Here is a 23,579-nt window from a genome sequence, read left to right as displayed (position 1 = left end):
ATATAATATATATATTTTAAAAAATTCAGGTTATGACAAATGATATTGGATAAAGTGCATACAAAGTTAGTTATTTTAGAAGGTCGCTTTATGAGACATTGTATAACAAGCAGTACAAGTCACTTTTGTGCACCACAAAGATTGGTAATGGAAGAGAACATATAATAGAATTACAAGCTATTACACCAGAGTGTAGTGAAAGAATAAAGAGTATCAAATATGTTAGAAAAAGATTAAATAGTAGTTGGAGATAGGAGTTTCACTACGAAAGGATGATGATGGCTTAGACACTACAACAAAGTTGGAGAATAGTGGAATATGTTTGATAGCATAAGTAGAGTTTAAGGAGAAATGACCAATCACCTTCTTTTCCTTAGTCCTTTCTATTTAACATTAGAGAACGATTTTTTTTTCTTAGGGGGGAAGAATGTAATAACTCGAATTTTTTTTATAAAAATATAATTAAATCAATATATATATAAATAATACTTTTAACATTTAAATACATAATATTTTTTTTATTAAAACACCTTCATTAAATCTCTAATCAAAATAATATTAAAATGTTATTAATATTTATAATAAATTCTTACTCCCTAAATTAATTAAACATAATAATATTAATCATAATAATAGCAAATAATTACATTAAATTTAAAAAAATGTTAAAACATAAAATTGTAAATATTTCTAAAGATTAAATTCAAGACTTCAAAATAATTTTATAAAATATATTAAAATGACTAAATAATTTTAAAGCAATTAAATACATAAATTATTTATTCCTTAACTAATAATAAGATCAAGCAAAACTTAATGAACTGTTTAAATCAATAAAATAATATTAGAATAATATTAAAATTATATTTTTATAAAAAAAATTCAAGTTGTTACAATGTCCCTTAAGCATTAAAAAAGGAAAGCTGAGGCCTTGAATACTAAAAGTTTAAAAGTACATGATATTTAAGTATATTTTGCCTTTAATTTATAAATAAGTCCTTAAATATTATAATTATTTTAATCATTTTGCTCTTGTCTCTCCCTCTCACTCTCTTTCTCTCTATTCATATATTTTGCAATCACTCTTCCTATTTAGGTTTCTCTCTCTCTCTCTCTCTATCTATCTCTTTTACCCTCTCTCTCTCTCTCTCTCTCTCTCCCTATTTGAGTTTCTCTCCATCCCTCTCTCCCTCTTTCTATTTCTATCTCCCTCTATCCATCTCTTTCACCCTCTCTTTTCCTATTTAGGTCTCTTTCCATCTCTGTCTCCCTCGCTCCACCTCTGAGATGGAGAAAAAGAGTGTCACGACCCAACCTATGAGCCCGGGACAAGAGGACTGACTGGCCACCCAAAGCCCCCCCCGCCCGTAGTAAGCTAGCATTTCATTTTTTACCAGGCCCAGCCCCCATTTGCCCAAAAAAAAAAAAAAAACAAACAAGAGTCATCAAATAAAATGACTTTTTTTTTTTTTTTTTTTACCCGACCGATATAATATAATATATATACAATTGGGGGAGCTCACTCTCTCATCACTCACTCAATATAATAAAAAATAATAAAAAATCATCTCCCATCCATCCATCCAACATATCATATATATATAAAGTTATTTAGTTTTAAATAAATAATTTTATTATAAATCAAAAAAAAAAAAAAAAATCAACAAAAAATTCTAAAATTTTTAAAGTTTAAACAAACAATTATAATAATAAAATATAAAAAAAAGGAGAGAAAAAAAAACAAAAAAAAAAAAAAAAAAAAAAAAAAATTTTTTTTTTTTTAAAAAAATTTTTACAGAGTAAAAAATATCAATTTAAAAAATAAATCCATAAAAAACTAAAAAACTAAAAACTACTACAACATGAAATGCAACATCAATAACATTTTCACATCACATCATCAAAAATCAAAATCACAACACCATACACACACAAGTCATATATCATATATAATATATATCATATATCTCTCTCTTACTCTTATCCAAAACAAATCTTCATTACTACTTCTCACTTCCTCTTAATAACCTCATCCAAAACGAAATCAATGACATGAATACTCACATCCAACTACCTGACTACATACCCACCCCCACCATCCACCACCACACCCATACCACACACACGCCATAACCCACACACACGCACACACACCACAACACAACACACACAACAATGCAACATTATATCATATATTATATAATTATGCATATAAACATATAATATGCATATAATAATATATAATATATATATATATATAATATATATATATGCATATAATAATATATAATAATACATAAAAATTATAATTAAAAATTATTTTACTCTTACATTAAAAGGCAGGGGGCGCGCGAAAGCAAAGGGAGGAATAAGAATAGAAATAATTATTCAAAAGAAATTAAAAGAAGAAAAAATAAAATTAAAAAATAAAGAAATAATAAAAAACTAAAAAAAAAAAAAATAAGCTAACCCCTCTAAACCTATACCTCCTACCTAAACCTCAACCTACACAACCTAACTCTCACACTCAAACACCTATCATCACACATCATATCCATCATCATCTCATACATCCATCAATCATCACACAAATCAATCAATTGATCATTCATCAAAAAAAATCAAATTTTTAAAATTTTTTTTTATTTTAAAAATTTTAAAAAATTTTCAAAAAAAAAAAAAAAAAAAAAAAAATTTTTAAATTTTTATTTATTTTTTTTAATTTTTTATATTTTTTAATTTTTTTTTTTAATAATATTATTTTTTAATATTTTATTTATTTTTTTTTAGAAAAATTTTAAAAAAAAAAAAAAAAGGGTTTTTACAAGACAATGGGGTTCCCAACAAACGAAACTTTTCCGACATCGAATGAAAATCTAAATTCTTTCAATCCATTTCAAATCTTGAATTTCAAATCGAATTTTCATGTACCGAAAATTACAACCCAATTATTAAATTTTTTTTTTTTAATAAATTTTATTATATTTTTTTTTTTGGCTCATTAAAAAAATTTTTCAGAATTTAAAAAAAAAAAAAATTTAAAAGAAAAATAAAGAAAAAATGGAAAAAAAAAAAAAAAAAAAAGTCGAATTTCGATCGCGTTTTTCTTCGACGAGGTTGGAAAACCCGAAAAAAAAAAAAAAAAAAAAAAAAAAAAAAAAAAAAAAAAAAAAAAAAAAAAAAAAAAAAAAAAAAATTAAAAAAAAAAAAAAAATGGAAAGATTATTGGATTGAGATGGAGGAAATTTGGTGGGGATGGATGGTGGATTTTTGTGGATTTTTAGATTGGCGGCCGGGGCGGCATTTGGCCGGCCGAAGCCGTATTTAGAGAGGGAGGGCGGGCGGGGCGAGGGTGGGGGAGCCGCGCGCGGGCGCGGCGAGGGAGGGGGGCGGGGGAGGAGGAGGGAGAGAGAGGAGAAGAGAGGAGAGAGAGAGAGAGAGAGGAGGGAGGAGAGAGAGAAAAGAGGAGAGAGAGAGAGAAAAAGAGAAGAAGAAAGAGAGAGGGACGGAGAAAAATTCGAAAAGTTTGATTTTTATTTTCGATTCGGAAATTTTAAATTTGAAAAAATAAAAAAATAAAAAAAAAAAAAAAAAAAAAAAAAAAAAAAAAAAAAAAAAAAAAAAAAAAAAAAAAAAAAAAAAAAAAAAAAAAAAAAAAAAAAAAAAAAAAAAAAAAAAAAAAAAAAAAAAATTAAAAAAAAAAAAAAAAAAAAAAAAAAAAAAAAAAAAAAAAAAAAAAAAAAAAAAAAAAAAAAAAAAAAAAAAAAAAAAAAAAAAAAAAAAAAAAAAAAAAAAAAAATAAAGAGGAAGAGACAAAGGTAAAGGGATTAGAAATAATTATAATATTTAATGAATTATTTGTAAATCAAAGCATAAAGTGCACTTAAATATCATACACTTTTAAGCTTTTAGCATTCAAAACCCGAGTTTTTCTCTTTTTGTTTTACACTTAAAGGGACATGTGCTTTCAGCCTTTGACGCTTAAGGGATATGTGCTTTTAGCCTTTTGTATTTAGCTCCCAAAATAAATAATAATAATAATAATAATAATAATAATAATAATAATAATAATAATAATAATAATAATATGGCATTGAAGTCACGACACATTAGTGCCACGTTTGCCTCGTCATCGCAATATCAATGCATACCTGTCATATTAGCAAATATCTAATATTGTTAGTCACTTTGTCTCTTAAATGCTAATATTGTTAGACCATAGACTCTTATCCGTAAAAAAAGAAAATCTCAAAACCCTTTTAATAAAACGTGAAAACTATAGGGTACTTAAGTGTATTTTTTCCCATTTAATTATTATAATTATTTAAATAATATTGAAACCTATTTGATTTTATATATTTTAATTAATAATTTATATAAAATATAATTTTTACTAATAATTTGCATCTTCAAATGTTAATATTTTATAAAATATTTAAATTATATTTATTTAAAATATAATATATAAATATTATTATATATAAAGTATATTTTTATTTTTATTTTGTTATTTATATAAATATATTCGAATAACAAGTGCCTAACAGGATCAAATCTTTCAAATTAAGAAATTGCTATTATATTTTGTATAAGTAGTTTATCTTAAATTTTGTTATGTAAATTTATAGAAGGGTAAAAATTTATACTTTAAATTTGTATTATGTTTCCATTTAATGAAAGTTTTATCTTCTTTTTTTTTTTTTTTAAAATACCTAACACAAAATTTGAATCCAATTTGAGTATGACACATATTATTTTTCAAATCTAAACTCATGTTTGATAATTCAATTGTTGAGAATAACTAATCCATTATTTTCTATCTAAAGGGCAAAAAAAAAACAAATATGGTTAATATCAAATGAAAGACGGCCTTCATTTCTTGGTTCTGTTTGAAACTGTAATTAGGAGACTGCAAAAGTAATTATTAGAAAAGTACTATAAAAAAATAATTTGAGAAAAAAAATTTTAATTTGAATTTTTTATTATTAAAATTTATTAAATTTAATTACTAATTAATCTTTAATATTATTTAATTCGCCAACCTTATTCTCTTAATTTAGAATATATATATATATATATATATATATATATATATATATATATATATATATATATATATATATATATATATATATAAGCTCATCTATTACGTATATAGGGAATTGAAGAATGATTTCTCATATACAAATATGAATTGAGTCCAATTCAATTGGATATATAATATATGGTAGCGTTTGACACATGATAACAGAAATCCAACACAACTAATTTTCTTGATGCTTTCTCTACAATAATTTCTTGTAGGTATATTGGTCTATATATATATGCCATTTGCTGCTTAATTAATGCAAATTAAATAATTTAATTAATAAACATGGTCAACTCATGAGGGATATATAGTCTATTAATTAATTATTAATTAATTTGGTAATTAGAAAGTGATTGCTGCCTGCCTTAGTTAATAGACTTCCTTCCTGAGAAATCCAATATGTTGGCTCTCTACATAAAAAAGATTGGTCTTTATGCTCTCCACTTTGAATCTAATGTACCTAAAGTCTAAAGAATACTTTAGCCCACCCTTCATTTATTCAAAATCATATTGTATTAGAATCCAAATTTGAAATGAAAAGATTTAGGGTTTCAGTTTTATGAATCAAATGTCAGAATTTTAATATGGAATATATGAACTTTAATAACTGATTTTTAGGGTATGATTTTTTAAGTTCATATTAATAATATCAGTGCCATCTACTATACATCTCAACTGTAATAATGCAATATAAATGATGACATTAAAATTACTATATTCGCTCGAAGTTAAATTAAACTTAATGTTAAAGTAATGTGCGTGAACATTAAAATTGTGAAACATAATGAAATATTACGATCTTAATTACAAGATAATTTATATCTCTCTTGTTAAAGAATCATTCAATTTAATAACTTAAACTTATAGATGAAGGTTTTAAAAATAGTTTTATATCTCTCTTTTACGCTCTTGCAACAAGCACTTACTCGCTTTGGATTGCGCTGAAATATTCAATTAATAAATAGGGTGGCCAAAGTTTGAATTCTGAATCTTTTGATTTGAAAAGCTTTGATAAAATGTTAATGAATCATTCAATGTAAAAACTTAAACTTGTAGATGAATACTCTAAGAATAATTTTATATCTCTATATTATCTCAGTCCAAGGACCGCGCTGGAAGCTACTATGTGAAGATTGATTTCCAAGTCATGCATGGATGGCAATCTTGAAAACATTATTTTCACCTACTTCCAATACTTTTTAGGATTGGCAGTCAAAATCCAAGCAGCCATATTGGTCCCATCCCATTATTAATTAGTGGATAAAAAGTTGTGTTAGTGGGTGTATTGGCTAACCACTTTATTTATTTTTAATTAAATTAGCATTTCATTTGCATTTCTGATCACAGGATATATGCTTTCAGAATTCACATATATTTGATAATCCTTGTTATTACTTCATTGCATTTATATATGTACATGTATATATCCTAATGCTTTCCCATACCATAGAATTAAATTTTACAAATTATCCCACTTAATTATAATTATATGTAAATTTACACATTATTAATAAGAATTTGCATGCTTCAAACATAGAGGATGACGCAAATAAATTGCAAGATGCATGAAATGCAAGTGCATGACACATATATATATATCATATAAGGTTTGGTGGAGAAAATTAAAAAAGAAAAAGAAAAAAGAAGTGCTTTGTTAGAGCTACACGCCATGAAAAAGCATAAATCTTTTAATGTGTCGCTGGTTTGTGTTGCTGCACTTGCATGGCTGAATTAAAGTTGTTGATACATACAAGCTAAAAAAGACTTGCTTTACATGAAGAAGAAAAGAAATGCAGAAGGCATCAAGATATTGACATTTTCTATAGACGAAATGAATACCATGCTGACCCCAGTTTACCTTTTATTATTATTGTTTATTATTTTATTTTTATAACCTGGTTTTATTTAGTATCAACAAAGGCAGGTCTCAAATCTCTTTTCTTTAATGGAATTAAAATAAACGTAAAAATTCTTCAATTGTCCATCAGGTAGCATTATAAATTTGATTGTAATTGATTCTGATTGTCCAGATATCTTTCTTTGTTAATAGATATTTATTATGTAGGTGAAGCCCATCAAATTAAGGAGTTTGCCATAATGAAGGCTTTGATCACTGTGGAAAAGAAAATTTTAACAAGAAATTGAAGATTAACATCAATCCTTGCATTATTATTACGTATAAAATGGACCCATTTTGTTTTAGCAATGTCCTTAATTATCCTCTCAATAAAAATGAGAAGTATTTTTTTAATTTATGCATATTGAAATTAAATATTTTTCTCTTAATAATTTTAAAAGTGTATTCTCTCATATCGGTTTTTGTAATTTAGGAGTGCTCTAGCTGCAAAGTTGAACACTAATCAATAAAGGACTTTCATCATTATCAATTAGAATATTCTGTTGGATTAAAAAAATGGAAAGTTGGTGGATGAGAAATTCTAAATTTTCATGCCAGGAAAGCTGATATATCCCATGTGACATGAGAGTTATCAACTGAAAGGATTGTAGTTCCAACAACTTTCAGATCTCTTAATAATGGACCAGACTCAATTTATAACGTCCCTCATTATTTACAAGTACCTTAGACCTCAAATTCAAGGTGATTTGCATTGAGTACTAACTTCAAGGTAATTTATATAAGGCAGCACCATGCACAAGGAAATAAGTCTGCATATAACTCATCTCAAGGCTGGATATGATTTGACTTCTGAGCTTCCTAAGGTCTCTCCTTGAATGGAGAAGGAACTGTTTATGATGTTTGCAATCTCCCAAGTATATTCAAGTAACTTTACTACTCCACCAAGGCTCTCCCTTAACATTGCTCTAGAACTGCACACATCAAGCTATATCTTGCCAGAGACTTCTGTCAGGTACTGAAAGTGTCTTTTCTTCAAAGATGTTACTGAGCTAAAGTTGATAAATGAAATATAATGATGTCAATAAAATCTTCAAGTTCAAGATGTTTCCTAATGACAATGGATTGCAATAAGGTCAAAGACAAAGTCATCAAAGTCATAAAACTATATAATTCTTCATTCATAAATGCTATGCACTGCTCATTTATATGACCCTACATGAATGAAATCATATAATACTACTCACCTTTCTAAAAATCATGCCACCCCATGATAGTGCCTTATAAATAATTCAAATTGGTGTAACCTTTACCTCCTTCAAGACTAGGTTCCTTAGCTAAAGCTAGATAGCTAGCGTCAAGAATTATATCAGTTCAAGAAATGGCCAAGGCCCGTGCTCTTCTGCTGATACTAGTGCTTCTTTTGTCTCTTATGTTTCAATATAAAGTGGCTACCAGGATTGGCACAGATTGTGCTCTTTCTTGCCTTAATGAAAGAAAAGGAGCAGAAAAGCATGTAGACATGGAAGATGATTCAGGAGATGAAGCTGCCCAAGGAGATTATGACTATTATAGAAGGTATGGTGATGTTCCAAGCCCTGGTATTGGCCACTGAAGGCACAGTCGAGTTCTTGTCTCCTTGCAGCTGCTATTTTTTTCCCCTTCTTTGCTATACATATGTTTTTATGTTATTGTGTTAGTTCTCATCTTCATCATGTTATGCATACAACTATTTCTTTTCCTTTATTTTTCCTGTGTTCATAAATTAGCATTTCAGTAAGGATTTTGGCTAGTCCATGGTTTTATAGTGGAGATATGACAATATTGAAAGTTTTATCAAAATATTTTTTGGGACATTTGATCAAGTCCCCACCAAGTGAAGCAACACCTTGTTGGAAACTGTAGTTGAGCCTTTTTTTTCTTTGAAAAGCAAAAAAAAAAAAGAATTTGAGCGATACCCTTTTCTCCAATTCCAAAAAAAAATTCTTTGTGAAGTCCCGCTGTAATTATCACAAAAATTAGCATCATGGCCTATGATAGATGCCCTTATCGTTCTTTGCACAGGCTTGACAAAGCTATCTTAGAACATCTAAGCGCATGCTCATGATTATGTATGCTAAATTCTAAAGTCAGCACTAAGCAATCTCAGCCTTTTTCTAATTTAAAAAAATGTTGTTTTTGAATTACAAGAAAGCATCACCATTTGCTTGTTTATGATTTAGATGTGGGAAATATTTCTTTAACTTTTTGTCCACAAATTAACCAAAGCAATGATCATGGACTCTTTCTGGTAAAACACCTCAGTTGAAATCTCTATAGCACAGTTTACTGTATAAAGCGAGCTCCTTCCTGAAAATTTTGCAATAACAAGTATGAAAGAAAAAAAATATTTACAAAACTTAATTTTTTTTACTGGGATTCCAAGTAATGCACAAGTGCCTTTGGTCAGCATAGCATTCTCTTGTATTTCCTCCTCTTAATCGACTGAAAAATAATGGCTCAAACCCTTTTGATAGAAAGAAGAATTTGATGAGGAGGGACCATTTGTGCTCTTTAAATTTTAGTAACTGATCTTTGCTACTGTGGCAAGGTCCTAATAGAAACACGATAATAGAAGAGAACTGTAGTTAAATCAATGGTGTTGTGGTGATAAGAGATAAACATGTTTAGCGGACAACCTCACCTAACAAACTGCAAGGAAATAATTTTACTGCTTAATTACAACTAATCATCATCATTAAACAGCTTCATTCCCCAACCTATATTATTACAATGCCTTAAATAAGGAAACAGACCACCAACATCAATTTTAGTTCTTTTCTTGCAATCATATTTGGGAGGAAAATGGAAACATGATTCCATAGAAAAAGCAGATTGGCAAGGCTCCTCCTACGGGCAATTATTGCCTTGTGCTGTGAACAGAATCCATGGCTTCAATCCTCCTCAGCCTTGAGCAACATCCACAAAAGTAGACTGAAAGCAAGGATCTAAACTTGGCGTGCACTTTTCTATCCAGAAGTAGAGTGCAAACGTCTAAACAAGGGATTTAATAAGAATGTTGCAATAGGATGAACTAGTCATAAGAGAAGAAGATCTCAGAAATGTTTCAGTGAAATTGATTACACATTAATGCAAAACTATAATTAGAATGATGAGATGAGGCAACAGCCAATACAATGGGCAGGCATAGGATTGAACCTGCAGACATGGAAAAATGTGTGGACTCAAACAATGTCAGTATATAAGAGCTAAATGAAAGAAGGGTGAACCATTGATGGGCTCTGGGGAGGGTTGACAACAAATTCGTTCAAGTTTTTAAAGCTTAGCCAGTACTGACTCACAATCACACTATCATTGAGGAACCAAATTATCTGCACCGGATGCCCCCAACATTAATGAACAAGAATAATTTGCTAGACAAGAAACACAAAGGGCATGTAGCTTGCTATTTAGAAAATGTATTTAGAATATACAAGAAGCACTTTCAAAGATGACAAACTCAATTTCATTAAATCAAGTATATGTATTAGGACTAAAGAGTGATTTTCATTGGAATCAACATCACAATTCTACCAAGTAAGTGAAAGAAAATGAACCCACATGGTTAATGGGGAGCTTTCTTCTTCCCTGCAACAGTGACTCTCTTCCCCGTCAAGGTTTGGCAATGGTTCTTAGTGCACTATCCCCTGCATGGCAAACCCTGAATATGTCTTACCCCCTGTAGCACTGAATCTCCTTCAACCTCCTTATATTATTGAGAGCGTTGAACCGTCTCTGAAATAATAAAAAATAAAAAGGTACATAAGAATTTTAGAAAGAGAGAGGAGAAATGAGAAGTATTACCAAATCGCCTTCAATCATATTAACTTGGAGACTTCATCACGAAGAATAAAGAGCTCCTCATCAAACAAGTCCTTGGTGATTTTGTTGTGCATGCTAAGATCAGAGAGGATTTTGCGAACCCCTTGAGCGGCCAGCTCCATGGATGTCTGTACTGAAGGGAGTATTCAACTCTCCTGTTGTTAGGAATCTCCACACCTCCAACACGAACACACTGGATACTTAAACAATGAACCTATAATAAAATATGTAAAAATTGACAACTTCAATAAGAAAACCAAATGGTTGAAAAGACCAAAACCATTAAATCCTTCAAAGAAAACGAGACTTGCCTTTGGAGAGTTTGAGATTGGAAGAGAGACAAAGCTGGAGAGATAATTACTTGTCTGACCGTTGCATATTAGCGATAACGTGGGTGCCACTAAAGGCATTGCCAGTGTTTCTGTATTCGTGCCATTTTCTCTTGCCGTTTCTTGGGAACCAAACAGACTGTAAAGTTGCTAATTGGTTATGCGAACGCAGAGAACGCAACGCTGCGTTTTAAGGCTATAGGACAAATTCATAACTTCACGCCGGATGAAGACAAACTCAAATCAAACCCAAGTTTTCTGTATTTTTTTTACTTCTTTATTTTCAAGTTCTTTACTTTTTCATTTTTTGAATGAAAATTTAGAAAATTGAAAAACATGTTTATTTATCTAATTTTTCATTTTAAAGGGAAGATTTTTCTTTCCCATGAATATAAAGTTGATAATTTGTCGAGAAAAATCTTCATGGGAAATTTGATGATAAACTTTTTATTAGTAGTTGGAATAGTTGAATTTCTAATTTGATGAGAGTTGGCTGAATGATGTGAGGCAATAGCAATAATGAATGGGGACGTAAGGCAGCTCATCAATGATCACCAGTGATCCACCATTAATGAGAAGCTGGAAGCTCGAATTTCCAGTTGGTTCTGTTATGATATATCACATTCACATATTAAATACAAAATGCCAAAACAGGTTATCATAGGCAATTGAGGCCAAGAAGAAACAAAAACTTTTAGCATCTGTTGCCTGCCTGTATATCAAACACATGGGTTGCGCCCCATGTGCCGCTCCTACATTCGATATTCTTTTAAAAATCTTATATAAAAATTAATTTAATAATAATAATTAAATTAAATATTTATATTATTTAAATATATATATTAATTATGCATATTTTAATTAAATTTATATAAATCTTAATAAAATATTTAATTTAATTAATATAAAATTATTTTAATTAATAATAATAATATATTTACTATATATCTTTCTGCTATTAAATTTAAAATCTAACGAGAAAGAATGTATTTCTTCTTAACATAATAGTTAAGTGCGGGTGGCTTCGATTTGATTTGAAGTTTATCTAAAAATTAAAATTAAATTAAAAGTTTGATACGGTTATGATTTTGATTCGATGTAATTTTTAATTTTTCGATTTTAGTTTAGTTTTCGATTCTTATAATAATTTTATATAATTATTTTTTTTAAAAAATTATATTTGAATTAGTATTTAAGTTTTAAATTGGATTACTAATATATAATATATTACATAATGTATTTTTAATTATTTCTAAATTATATAATTTTTAAATATAAAGCATATATGTAATTTAAAATTAAATATATTATATAATATAATAGTATAAATATATCATATAATATATATATTTAATTATTTATTAATTAAGTAATATTTAATTATAATATATAAATATAATTAAGAATTAATATATATATTATAATAATATAAATTATAAGATAATTTAATGCATTTATAATTAAAATTATAAAAAAATATAAAAAAAATGAAATATAATATTAAATTGTATTTAGTTCATAATTATATATACATATATAAATATATATAATTATATTGAAAGTATATAATATATTTAAAAAAAAAGAAAAACATAATATAAATTTAGCTCTCAATTCTGTTTGATTTGGTATGATTTCAGTTTAGTATCGATATAGTTTCAGTTTAATTCTTAGTAAATAATCAAAATTGAATCAAAATATCGATAAAAACTTTAGTTCGATATGATTCCTGTTGACTCGATTCGATTATAAGAACCATGCATAGCCATAATAATAATACGACATCAATCTATGAAAAATTCCTTAGGGGAGGAAGTGTTTTAATATTAAAGATGGGGTCTATTTTTAAGATGGTTTTATCTCATGACTAGGCTGAAAAATTCACCCATATGGAGGAATTGGAAATCAAATTCTTATCTAGGAAGCATGCAACACAAGGCCTATAGGCTATGGCTCCCAAAAATCTATTTGTTAGTGGTTGAATTTGACTTTATAACATAAACTTAGGTTTCTAGCATCACAATTTATATAAATAGCTTAGCCAATTAAAGTGGGGGCACTGTAACTTTCTCTATATCTCTCAAAGTGGCTAGCCGCCTCACAAATTAGGCCAAGATTTTTTGTTTTTTCCAATTAGGCTAAGTAGGGATGATCTTGGTTTTGAATCGAAATCGAATCGAAACTAATTCAGTCAAAATTGAATTGAAATCAGTTAAAATTGGAATTGATTTCAAACCAAACTGAAATCATTATTCTTTGATTTAGTTCATGTTCATATTTTTCACGAATAATGAACCGGCAATTTCGAATCAAATTGAATCGATGGTTTTAAATCATATCAAACTGGCAATTTAATACGATAGATGGTTTTAAACTAAATCAAACTGGCAGTTTAATATAAAAGAACTAAATAAATACCTCACCCTACTCCTAATTCATTTATACAAATCTTAAATTCTTTACACTTTTTTTAATTCTTAGTATTATTAATTTCTCTCAAATTTTTTAAACAATTATTTTCTACACCATTTTTAATTCCCAATACTCTTTCAATTTATTTACTTTATTAACATTGAAATTTTTAATATTATTACTCTATTATTATTTTATATCCTCAAAAAAATTTCTAATACTTTATATTTTATTTTTTTCTCTTTTATACTTTTTTTAAATTACCAAATTATCATATAATTTTTAGGAAAAGGCAAATAATAGAATTGCAAACTTTGATTTCTCTAAATTTCAAGAGGATACATAGATAAAATTAAATTTATATACACTTTTTTAATTTTTTTTTAAAAATTAATTTTATTTCTAATTTTTTATCAAATTTAAGTTTAACTCTTTTCTTATTAAATTTTTCTTAAAGATAAATTAATTTTATTCTTTTTAATTTATTTTAATTAAAAAATTTCTAAAAAAATTAAAATATTATTACAAATATAACTTAATTTTAAATTAATAATTTTTTTAAAATTTTTTTACCTAAACTATCTTTAAATTATCTAAATTGCTTTTAAATCGCTCTCTAAATCATTTTGAACCGGCTTGAATTGAAATCAGCGATTCAAGAACAAGTATTTCAAACTATTCCATGTCAATTTAATTTAAGTTCATGAAGTTCCCCTAAGCATTTTCTTATTCCTTTTTATATAAACACATTTTGGTCTCTGGAAATTATATTTTTAATATTGAAATGTGGCTCATGATTCCAAAGCATGGCAAACATGGATGAATACATGCAATAACTGGTTTTTTTATAGCAAAATTTTTGAAAATAGAAAACATTCCCCTGTTTTTGCAATCATTTTGGGAATTTATATTTGTTCAACTTGGACAAAAGAAATGAACTTTCATACAACTTTATCACCGTTTTCCATGAAATCCATCGTCATTCTTCACGGAACAGAATCAAAATCCCCTTTGCTTACCCATGTTCTCTTCCTTTCATACAACTTTATCTGAGCAACATTCGCCATTGTCGGTTGGTGCACAGCTTTAACAGCTTTTTGTGCATTCATTTAGCTCTTCAAATCCATCCAAAATCTTCACTCCTCGCTGTCTTAAGCTCACTCGCCATCTTTTCTTTATGTACAAATCTGCCTCACATGCCTTAAATTTTGGTTAATAATCAGTTATATAAAGAGTGATTCGAGTTCACTGTATTGTTAATATGATGAGAAGATTGGAAAGATTTGAACTTTAACTCCGTTGATTGCTGCTTTAGTGACTGCTTGCAGATCCAGTAAGACTATAGTACCGTTGTGTCCAAGAACTTCAGAATGGAATGGAAAATCAGGTAAATGTTTAGTGCTTCGCTGCATATCCGTTTGTATCCGTTCAAATTGTTTTTGTCAATTTATGCTCTTTGTTTTAAAGTTTACAAAAATTCTGTCAGATTTCTTAATTAGAGTGAGCTGTTAAATGCTAAAATTAGAGGTCAAGTTGCTATCTCTTTTCAAGATAAACCCCCAGAAAAAATATGACAGATGATTCGGCCAGAAAAAGGCTCTTTAGCTGAGATGATTAAAGGGACAAAGTGGGTCTGGGAGTGAAGCCAAGTGGGTATAAGAAAACAGAAAATGCTGAGCCTGAATGTTGCTGCAAAGGGGTTGTGAAAAGGCTGTTGATTAGCGCATTTCGAGCTAAGAAACATGTTCATTTCATATGACTCACATGCATCTGCCTCTATCATAATCATTTAAGCAAATTGCTAGTTCTGGAGGATAAGTTTGTTAGATTAATGAATATATGAGCGGTTATGGTCTCTCTAAAAGTTAAATTGAGGCTGCGTTTCTTTTTATTATTTTTAGCTGCTTGCAAAATGCAAAACCTATTTGTTTAATGGCAATTATAGTAACGCTTAACCTTGCCTTTTAAACTGCTTAAATCAGCTTTCAAAGATTTTGCAGGAAAAAGAATGAAAAGAGTGTCTTTTGGCAGGTGAGAATCTTGAAATTCAGCAGTTGATGGATAAATTGAGAGTGATAAAGGGACTCCGTCCAATTGGGTGTGCATTAGAGATAGAAAGAGAGGGAGGGTGGGGTCTGTTCGATAGTCCTCAAAGTTGGCTTTATTGTAGTGGGGTGTTGTGATGGTTTGGAGAATGTAACTGTCGTTATATCACGTGACTATGCCCTTCTGTTTCCATCACATAGGATTCTTCAATTTTGTTTTATTTCCCTGTGGAAAGATGTAGTGGTAGTAACTATCTTGCATAGGCTGCCATGCCCATGGCTATATATGCACTGTTAACTTCAAAGCTCCTGTTGTTCTATACCCTTTTTGTCTTTTATGGGCGGGTTGTTGTTCCACATTTCGTGTTGGATTGGGCTTCTTGATTGATTCAAGAGCAAGAAACAGTGAGATATCAACCAGAAAAGGAAAAGAAAGGTAAACATATAATTCTTATTTGTAACACAAAATCAGTGTAGGTGCAGAATTAAAATGAAGGCCCTTCTGCATTTATGAAGCTCTATTTGATTAAATTTTATTGTAGTTGAGCCTAACATTTTAAGGATTCACCAAAAACTAAGATGTGGGTCACTTAACTTCAGAGGTTTTTTTTTTAATATGTTTTGGTGAAAATTTTCAGAAAAAGATGTGCATTTTCTAAAAGTTTGGTGGGATGTGCTGGAGGTATGGATGGCATGTGGATTTATTGTAAAGTCAGTGAATGGGACTTGTTCTTTTCTATCTTCTCTGTTTGCGGGTTCTATCTTCTCTGTTTGCGGGTGTAAAGCAGGGATATGCATGGATGCTTGGAATTCACTAGGATATTCTTTTGATCGTGTTTTCAGATTCCATTCTAATTGCATATTCAGTATAAATATTTGATTCGTTGCAGATCAACAAGTATATTGTTTCAGGAACTTCAAGAAATATATTGTGAAGATTGAGGCATAGGAACCATGGATCTTGGGCATGGTAAATGTTGGGATACCTCAAAGGTTTGTTCATTTCCTTTTAGAGCTTAATAGTCTGTAGCTGTTTAAAGTTGTGGGCCTTTTATTGTGGCGTGGCATAACATGTAGACTCAATTCAGTTAATAGAAACTTAATTTTTTGAAGTGCTTTGTAACTTGGTCGAATTCTTAAGAGTAGTGCTTGTCAAATTTCATTTCAGAAGGATTCTTTGAAGACACTGTTGGTTTTGGCTTATCAGAGCCTTGGTGTGGTATATGGGGACCTCAGCACTTCCCCTCTCTACGTTTACAAGAGCACATTTGCAGAAGATATCCAGCATTCAGAGTCCAATGAAGAGATTTTTGGTGTTCTGTCATTTGTATTCTGGACTCTCACTTTGGTCCCCTTGTTCAAGTATGTCTTCATTGTACTTAGAGCTGATGACAATGGAGAGGGTAAGTGCCTGAACAATTATGCTATGACTATATCAGTTATATCATCAAATTAAAAACCTTTTATGACTTATTTTGTAGGCGGTACTTTTGCATTATATTCCTTGATATGCCGGCATGCAAAAGTTAGCCTTCTGCCCAATAGACAGGTTGCAGATGAAGCACTATCCACTTACAAAATGGAGCACCCTCCAGAGAAGAATAATAATTCAAGGGTTAAAATGTACCTTGAGAAGCACAAGGGATTGCATACTGCTTTACTGATCTTGGTACTTCTTGGTACATGTATGGTAATTGGAGATGGACTGCTCACTCCTGCAATTTCTGGTGAGTCTATTTCCAGTAACACTTAATATAATTTGTTTGACATTGCTTTATTTCTCTCAGTTTTTAAACTGACTTATTGTTTATTTGTTTTTCCTATGTAGTTTTTTCTGCAGTGTCTGGCCTTGAGTTATCCATGTCCAAGGAGCATCATCAGTGTATTCTTCTTTACTTGCATTTGCCTTATTATTACCATTGTATTGTTATTGGAAGTTATAAATGTTAAAAGAAGCTGGCATTTAATAGAATGCCAAAGCTTTTTGCATTGGATGTGGATTAATTGTGTGCAAAAACAAGCAGCAAAGAACAGCTGGCTAATTACTTTCACACAATTGAATATTCTCTATTTAGGTTAATGGTGATCTCTTTGGAGAAGGTAGAGACTGGATTGGGGAGGGGAAGGGGGAGGCTGGATTGGAATTAGGCTGTCTGCAAATAATTTTTTTTTAGCTTTATTTGTGTTTATGAAAAAGTGATGTTCCCAAATGGTGACAAAGTCATGTAAATTATTTGAAGACATAATCTGATGTCCTTATTTGGCCATAGGGGATGATAATTGGATTGTTTATTTTGAGGGAGAGAGAGGGGGGGGGGGGGGGGGGCGGTGGGGGGGGTGTGGTGGTGTGGGGTCTACTTTGTCATTCTGATCCAGTTGTTGAAGAAAGGCAAGTTGGCCTGAATTTTTGGGACCATCCCTACTGCCCATGCATGCTTTGGTCTTGAAGGAGTCATATCATGACCCCTTGTAACATCCTCGTGTATTTTACAATTTTGTTTAGGAAGTATGAGGATACTGCTTCATGAGTCAGATTGACAAAGAAAAAGTATCTTTGATTAGTACTGCATCTTATTGTTTATGATTCAAAGAGTAAATTAAATGCCTCAGAAGAATTCCAATACCTACATATAATTGGCAGCAATAATGAATCTTTGTGCCTTATTTTCATGTTGCTAGAGGAAATTTTTCTGGATGCATGAAGTTTTTACCATTCTCTTTATGGCTGCATTGGCAGCCATGCACAGGAGAATAATCATAAATATTTCGGGCAAGTAATACAGGACTTAGTTTCCCACCAAGTGAGAGCATATATATATATATATATATATATATATAGTTTCTGATCAATGCCTTTTTATGACAGTTAGATTAATATCTAAAAAAATTGTTATGGGTTTAGTTGCCTTTGAGATAGATCTTCTTCACTGAAAGGCTATAGGTCCCTCTGTTGTACATATTTTCATTCTTCAGGTCTACTGTTATATCCAATTTACTTTATCATGTTAAACAGGTATTGGCATAAAGCACAGTAATTCATGTCACTAAATGTGTTTAATCAGTTCAGTTTAGAAATGAAAGATTATCATTTATATGCTAGTTTCATTTTTAGTTGTAACTATATAATAATACTCTTTGCCCCGTTCTGTTTGCAGATGCTGTGATTCCAATCACTTGCTTTATCTTGGTTTGTCTTTTTGCACTACAACACTATGGGACACATCGAGTGGGATTTTTCTTTGCACCAGTAGTACTGACATGGCTAGTATGCATCAGTGCCCTTGGTTTATATAACATAATCCACTGGAATCCACATGTCTATCAAGCTCTTTCCCCATATTACATGTTTAAGTTCTTGAAGAAAACAAGGAAAGACGGGTGGATGTCTTTGGGTGGAATATTGTTGTGCATAACAGGTACATTTATAACATGTGCATTTGCAGAATTGAAATGCCTTGGATGTTTTGTGACTATGAATTTCAAGTTCGGCCTGATATGTGTTTGCTATGTTTCTCTAAGCCAATACAATCTACCGGTACAGTTTGCCATCCAGGACTCAGTGTCAATGGATTATATTGTAGGAAACAGACGTTTGGATCATATTTTATTTAACTACCTGAGAATGCCAATATTATGCATGATTTGTATGCAGGTTCAGAGGCAATGTTTGCTGATCTTGGTCATTTCTCTTATGCTGCAATTCAGGTTTGTTAGAATTCCAAAGTTAGTATGATATCTGGTCATAGAAAAATCCATGCTACCTGCCAATGATGTATTTATATATTTATTTTCTCTTTTTATTGTTCTTCAGATTGCTTTCACATTTATGGTTTATCCAGCACTTATATTGGCATATATGGGGCAAGCTGCATATCTTTCGCAACATCATGATGACAATAGTCATATTGGTTTTTATATCTCAGTTCCAGGTAATACCATCTTCATTCTTTTTAAAGGAAACCACAATGTTAAATGTGCATAGTCTTGATAGGAGGTTACACTACATGATTAATTAGTATTCACTCCAGTGCATATTTGCTGTCCTGCCAATGCTGACTGAACTTAAAATGTGTCAACCCTGGCAACTTAAGAAAATGTAATGTCTCTATTTGTTGGGGTCCTGGGGATTATTTTCTTCAAAACATTGGTGGTTGTGTACTTGACTAAGATAGTGATGACTTTGGATGCAGAAAAATTGAGGTTACCAGTGCTAATAATAGCCATTCTTGCTTCTGTGGTCGGAAGCCAAGCAATTATCAGTGGAACATTCTCTATCATAAACCAGAGCCAGTCTCTTGGCTGCTTCCCAAAGGTGAAAGTTGTTCATACGTCTGATGAGATACACGGCCAGATATATATCCCTGAGATAAATTGGATTCTCATGGTCCTCTGCATTGCTGTGACTATTGGATTTAGAGACACAAAACACATGGGAAATGCATCAGGTAAGTTGCATTTGTATCACCAATGTTGGCTCTGATCCTTATTTTTCTAATATATCATCAAATTAGTTTTCCCATATCAATTAAATGTTTTCATATTATTGGAAATCATTTCAAGTTCATTTCCCTATTCATAAGGAGCAGTGTCCATTTCTAGTTCTAAGTCCTCTGGGGCATGCCTAGCCTATCATTTGCCGAATTGACTTTGTTAAACAACTTGCTTCATCTCACAATTGATGATCAAATTGTTATTAAGCACCTAAATTTAGACAATTAAGAAATGAATCTTGATTTTTAAGTTTTACAATCTCATGGTTTTCTGTTGCAGGATTAGCAGTGATGACGGTAATGCTAGTGACCACATGCCTTACTTCCCTGGTTATCATCCTCTGTTGGAACAAGCTCCCCATCATAGCGCTTTCCTTCCTACTTTTCTTTGGCTCTGTTGAACTGCTCTACTTCTCAGCTTCACTCACCAAGTTCACTGAGGGTGCCTGGCTTCCCATCCTCTTAGCCCTCTTCCTCATGACCATTATGTTTGTTTGGCATTATGCCACCATTAAAAAATATGAATTTGATCTCCATAACAAGGTATCACTAGACTGGCTTTTAGCCTTAGGTCCAAGCTTAGGAATTGCTAGAGTGCCTGGCATTGGCATAGTTTTCACTGATCTCACCTCTGGCATCCCTGCAAACTTTTCACGCTTTGTCACTAACCTTCCTGCCTTCCATCGTATCCTTGTATTTGTGTGTGTAAAATCAGTGCCTGTCCCTTACGTGCCCCCTAATGAGAGGTATCTTGTGGGCCGTGTTGGCCCTCCATCTCATAGATCTTACAGATGCATTGTTCGTTATGGATACCGTGACGTGCATCAGGATGTTGATTCTTTTGAATCTGAGCTTGTAGCTAGGCTGGCTGATTTCATCAACTATGATTGGCATCGAGCACATGGGACTAACTCGTGTACTGAGGATGATGCTTCTCGATCCATTGCATCATCGAGTGAATATAGACTGACAGTAATTGGAACCAATTCATTATCTGGCTTACCAGCTTATGAGATTGAGGAGACTGTCCAGCCAGCAAGTGTATCTGGTGGATTTTTGACATTAGAAAGTATGGCCGATGTTATTGAAATGGAACCTATAGTTGAAAGAAGAGTGAGGTTTGCCATTGATGATGATTCACAATCTGATATGCATGTGCAGTTAAAAGACGAGCTAGAAGATCTGTTTGCGGCTCAGCAAGCTGGTACTGCATTTATACTAGGGCATTCGCATGTTCAAGCGAAACAAGGGTCGTCTCTCCTGAAGAGATTGGCTATTAATTTTGGATATAATTTCCTTGGAAGGAACTGCAGGGGCCCTGATGTGGCGCTCAAAGTTCCACCAGTGTCTCTTCTAGAGGTTGGCATGGTTTATGTTGTGTAATAATTTCATGTAAAGTAATTTGCTACGCTTATTCTATATAGAGAAAACTGAACAGTAGCTAGAGGAAATTGAAGTTCAGGCAAGGTCTATATAGCAAGTTAATTTGTTTGTAGAGAGTCGTCTTTTACCAATCATATGCACTTCTTGAAATTTAAAAAAATGAATTTATTCAAAGAAGCTCAAACCATTATGGTGCTTACAATGAGTTGAAGAGCACCAGCAGCAAGAAGAGGTCTTGATTATGAATTTTGTTAAGCGCAGGATTCACTACGATAAACAGTGTCTGCATTGAATTATAAAATCTTTATATGTTTCATTCCCTTTTCCAATTATGCTATTTAATTTTTATATTTCATAGTAAATAGTGTCAGCAAGAGGGGCTTATTTGTAATTAACTAAAACTTTTAAAGACCTTATGGTAATTAATATTCACTAACAAAATGTCTTAGTTGTATAAAACAAGATTTAGCATATGCAAATACAAATTCTCAAATTTCCTGCGGCTGGTTTTCAAGTCTAACAATTATCACTTGAAAATTCTGTTTCTCACATTGAAAAAAAAAAAAAAAAAAAAAGACTGCCAGCCATTGATATTGAATATATAAAGAGATCTCTTTTATGTTAGTCAAGAGATACTTCTTGTGCATTTCCCCAAGTTTAAAACCAATTGGTCCTCTCAATTTTAGTAGTTGGGCGAAGGACCACGTAGTTTTCCTTTAGCCACCCAGTGTTTTGAGTGGCAGCCAAGCTATGTGCAATCACAAATTGCAATAAACTAGTGGTTCTGCTTTGCAGGCCAAGCACAGCCACGCTAACTATATAAAAGGAGCAACTTAAACGAAGTTTCTGAGTGAAAATTGAATTTGATACTACTAAGCCTCAGGAAAATAGACATGGGACTTAGAACTCTTCCGTTGTCACCATCTCAAAACTGTTGTTTCCCTTCACAGGTTGGAGTTGCACAGAAATTCTTGTCTGACCACAGGCTTCATAAGAGCTCTAACTTCAGAATTTTGGCTAAATCAGAGAATGGTAAAGAGGAGCCAAAGAAGAGTAAGCAATCTTTGTTGAGCAGTGTAACTGAAGCTTTAGATTTCTCCCAAGTTCGGTCTACTAGAGATGCTGAACTTCTTGAGAAAGCTAGACAAAACACCAGGTCTGGTAGCAGAATGACTAGGGAACAGGTATTGCAGAGTTCTTGTTTGATGTAAGAAAGTAATAATCTTTCTATTCAATCTCTATATTGCAGTGGTGTACTCAATATGTGACTTGAATTTCTCATTCAATGCAGTATGGCGCTCTTAGAAGGAAAATTGGAGGGACATACAAGGACTTCTTCAAATCTTACATTGATGGTATGCAGTTCATTCTTCCAGTTTCAAATTCATTCTGTCAAAATCTTATTCTTGGTATCCATCATTTTTCTCTTGTAATGATCAATAGTGGGAGAGAAACTAGAGAACAATCTAATATCAAACAAAAAAAAAGTTTGAATAGTTCTTCTTCATGCCATAATCACCATCAAGTTTCATTTAAGATTTAGGGACAGGTTTCAAAACTGCCATCTTTCTTGCTGTATCTGCTTTTGAGTACTAGCTTTACTGGGCTTTAACAGTTTGTCCTATTTTCTCATCTTGAAATCAGTGGATGGCCAATATGTGGAAGATGGCTGGGTTGACAAAACTTGCAAGGTCTGCAGGAAAGATACCGGAGGGGAGCCAAGGCAAGTTGACAAGTTTGGAAGATATGTTCATGTAGCATGTCGAGAAAAGGCCAATTCAGGGAACTTTTTTACCAGACTTTTCTCCGGATGAAGGGAGTGTTAGCTGCTGAATGAATTTTCCTTTGTATAGCTATTCATACCTGATATAGATTTGTTGCAAGAGAATTGCCTCTGAACTTAAAAAGTAATGAGCTAGAAGATGCTGAAGTGTACTTGAATGATAAATTGACAAAACTTGCTTAATTTTGCGATGCAAACACCAATTCTAGTTAAATCATCATATCAGTCTTTCAAGAATTCAGATTTTCTGTGAAATTACGTACAACATAATAACATTCTTCCTGCCATTTTTAAATGGAAATCAATGGCATTCGTTTCAATCATGCTGCCAC

General features: G+C 31.3%; 2 protein-coding genes, 1 long non-coding RNA gene and 1 pseudogene across 15 annotated transcripts; 3 read left to right on the top strand and 1 right to left on the bottom strand.

The window, feature by feature from the left end:
- The first annotated feature begins 7,724 nt into the window (after window positions 1-7,724).
- Window positions 7,725-8,820, top strand: LOC131182559 (uncharacterized). Its single transcript, XR_009150824.1, has 2 exons — window positions 7,725-7,959; window positions 8,393-8,820. It is a non-coding gene; the product is annotated as an uncharacterized LOC131182559 (long non-coding RNA).
- A 1,533-nt stretch (window positions 8,821-10,353) lies between these two features.
- On the bottom strand, window positions 10,354-14,613 carry LOC110668036 (30S ribosomal protein S13, chloroplastic-like; annotated as a pseudogene).
- LOC110668070 (potassium transporter 2) lies at window positions 14,358-21,641 on the top strand. Of its 13 annotated transcripts, none has more exons than XM_058151914.1 (12): window positions 14,358-14,933; window positions 15,547-16,027; window positions 16,230-16,273; window positions 16,482-16,584; window positions 16,763-16,994; window positions 17,073-17,318; window positions 17,420-17,473; window positions 18,747-19,007; window positions 19,244-19,296; window positions 19,403-19,520; window positions 19,782-20,036; window positions 20,362-21,641. In XM_058151914.1, exons 4-12 carry the CDS (start codon window positions 16,546-16,548, stop codon window positions 21,462-21,464), a joined length of 2,361 nt encoding a protein of 786 aa, XP_058007897.1. In that variant the 5' UTR covers window positions 14,358-14,933; window positions 15,547-16,027; window positions 16,230-16,273; window positions 16,482-16,545; the 3' UTR covers window positions 21,465-21,641. The 13 variants fall into 13 exon arrangements, with proteins under 13 accessions (XP_058007897.1, XP_058007898.1, XP_058007899.1 ...); XM_058151905.1 differs by having other exon boundaries at window positions 14,360-14,933; window positions 16,760-16,994; XM_058151915.1 differs by lacking the exon at window positions 16,230-16,273 and having other exon boundaries at window positions 16,504-16,584.
- A 638-nt stretch (window positions 21,642-22,279) lies between these two features.
- LOC110668030 (uncharacterized) lies at window positions 22,280-23,444 on the top strand. The gene is made up of 3 exons (XM_021829057.2): window positions 22,280-22,648; window positions 22,756-22,819; window positions 23,109-23,444. Exons 1-3 carry the CDS (start codon window positions 22,358-22,360, stop codon window positions 23,276-23,278), a joined length of 525 nt encoding a protein of 174 aa, XP_021684749.2. The 5' UTR covers window positions 22,280-22,357; the 3' UTR covers window positions 23,279-23,444.
- The last annotated feature ends 135 nt before the right edge of the window (window positions 23,445-23,579 follow it).

Source organism: Hevea brasiliensis, chromosome 8 (genome assembly GCF_030052815.1).
Source record: "Hevea brasiliensis isolate MT/VB/25A 57/8 chromosome 8, ASM3005281v1, whole genome shotgun sequence".
NCBI classification, from domain to species: Eukaryota; Viridiplantae; Streptophyta; class Magnoliopsida; order Malpighiales; family Euphorbiaceae; genus Hevea; species Hevea brasiliensis.
This window is presented reverse-complemented; position numbering and strand designations above follow the sequence as displayed.

What these genes read in the sequence shown, in the direction of transcription:
- LOC110668070 (XM_058151911.1), top strand. Translation starts at nt 16,546, where the DNA reads ATGGATCTTGGGCATGGTAAATGTTGGGATACCTCAAAG. An exon ending in AATGTTGGGATACCTCAAAG is followed by an intron (nt 16,585 to 16,759) that starts GTTTGTTCATTT and finishes ATTTCATTTCAG; the next exon opens with AAGGATTCTTTGAAGACACT. An exon ending in TCTCTTATGCTGCAATTCAG is followed by an intron (nt 19,297 to 19,402) that starts GTTTGTTAGAAT and finishes ATTGTTCTTCAG; the next exon opens with ATTGCTTTCACATTTATGGT.
- LOC110668030 (XM_021829057.2), top strand. Translation starts at nt 22,358, where the DNA reads ATGGGACTTAGAACTCTTCCGTTGTCACCATCTCAAAACTGTTGTTTC. An exon ending in GCAGAATGACTAGGGAACAG is followed by an intron (nt 22,649 to 22,755) that starts GTATTGCAGAGT and finishes CATTCAATGCAG; the next exon opens with TATGGCGCTCTTAGAAGGAA. An exon ending in CTTCAAATCTTACATTGATG is followed by an intron (nt 22,820 to 23,108) that starts GTATGCAGTTCA and finishes TCTTGAAATCAG; the next exon opens with TGGATGGCCAATATGTGGAA.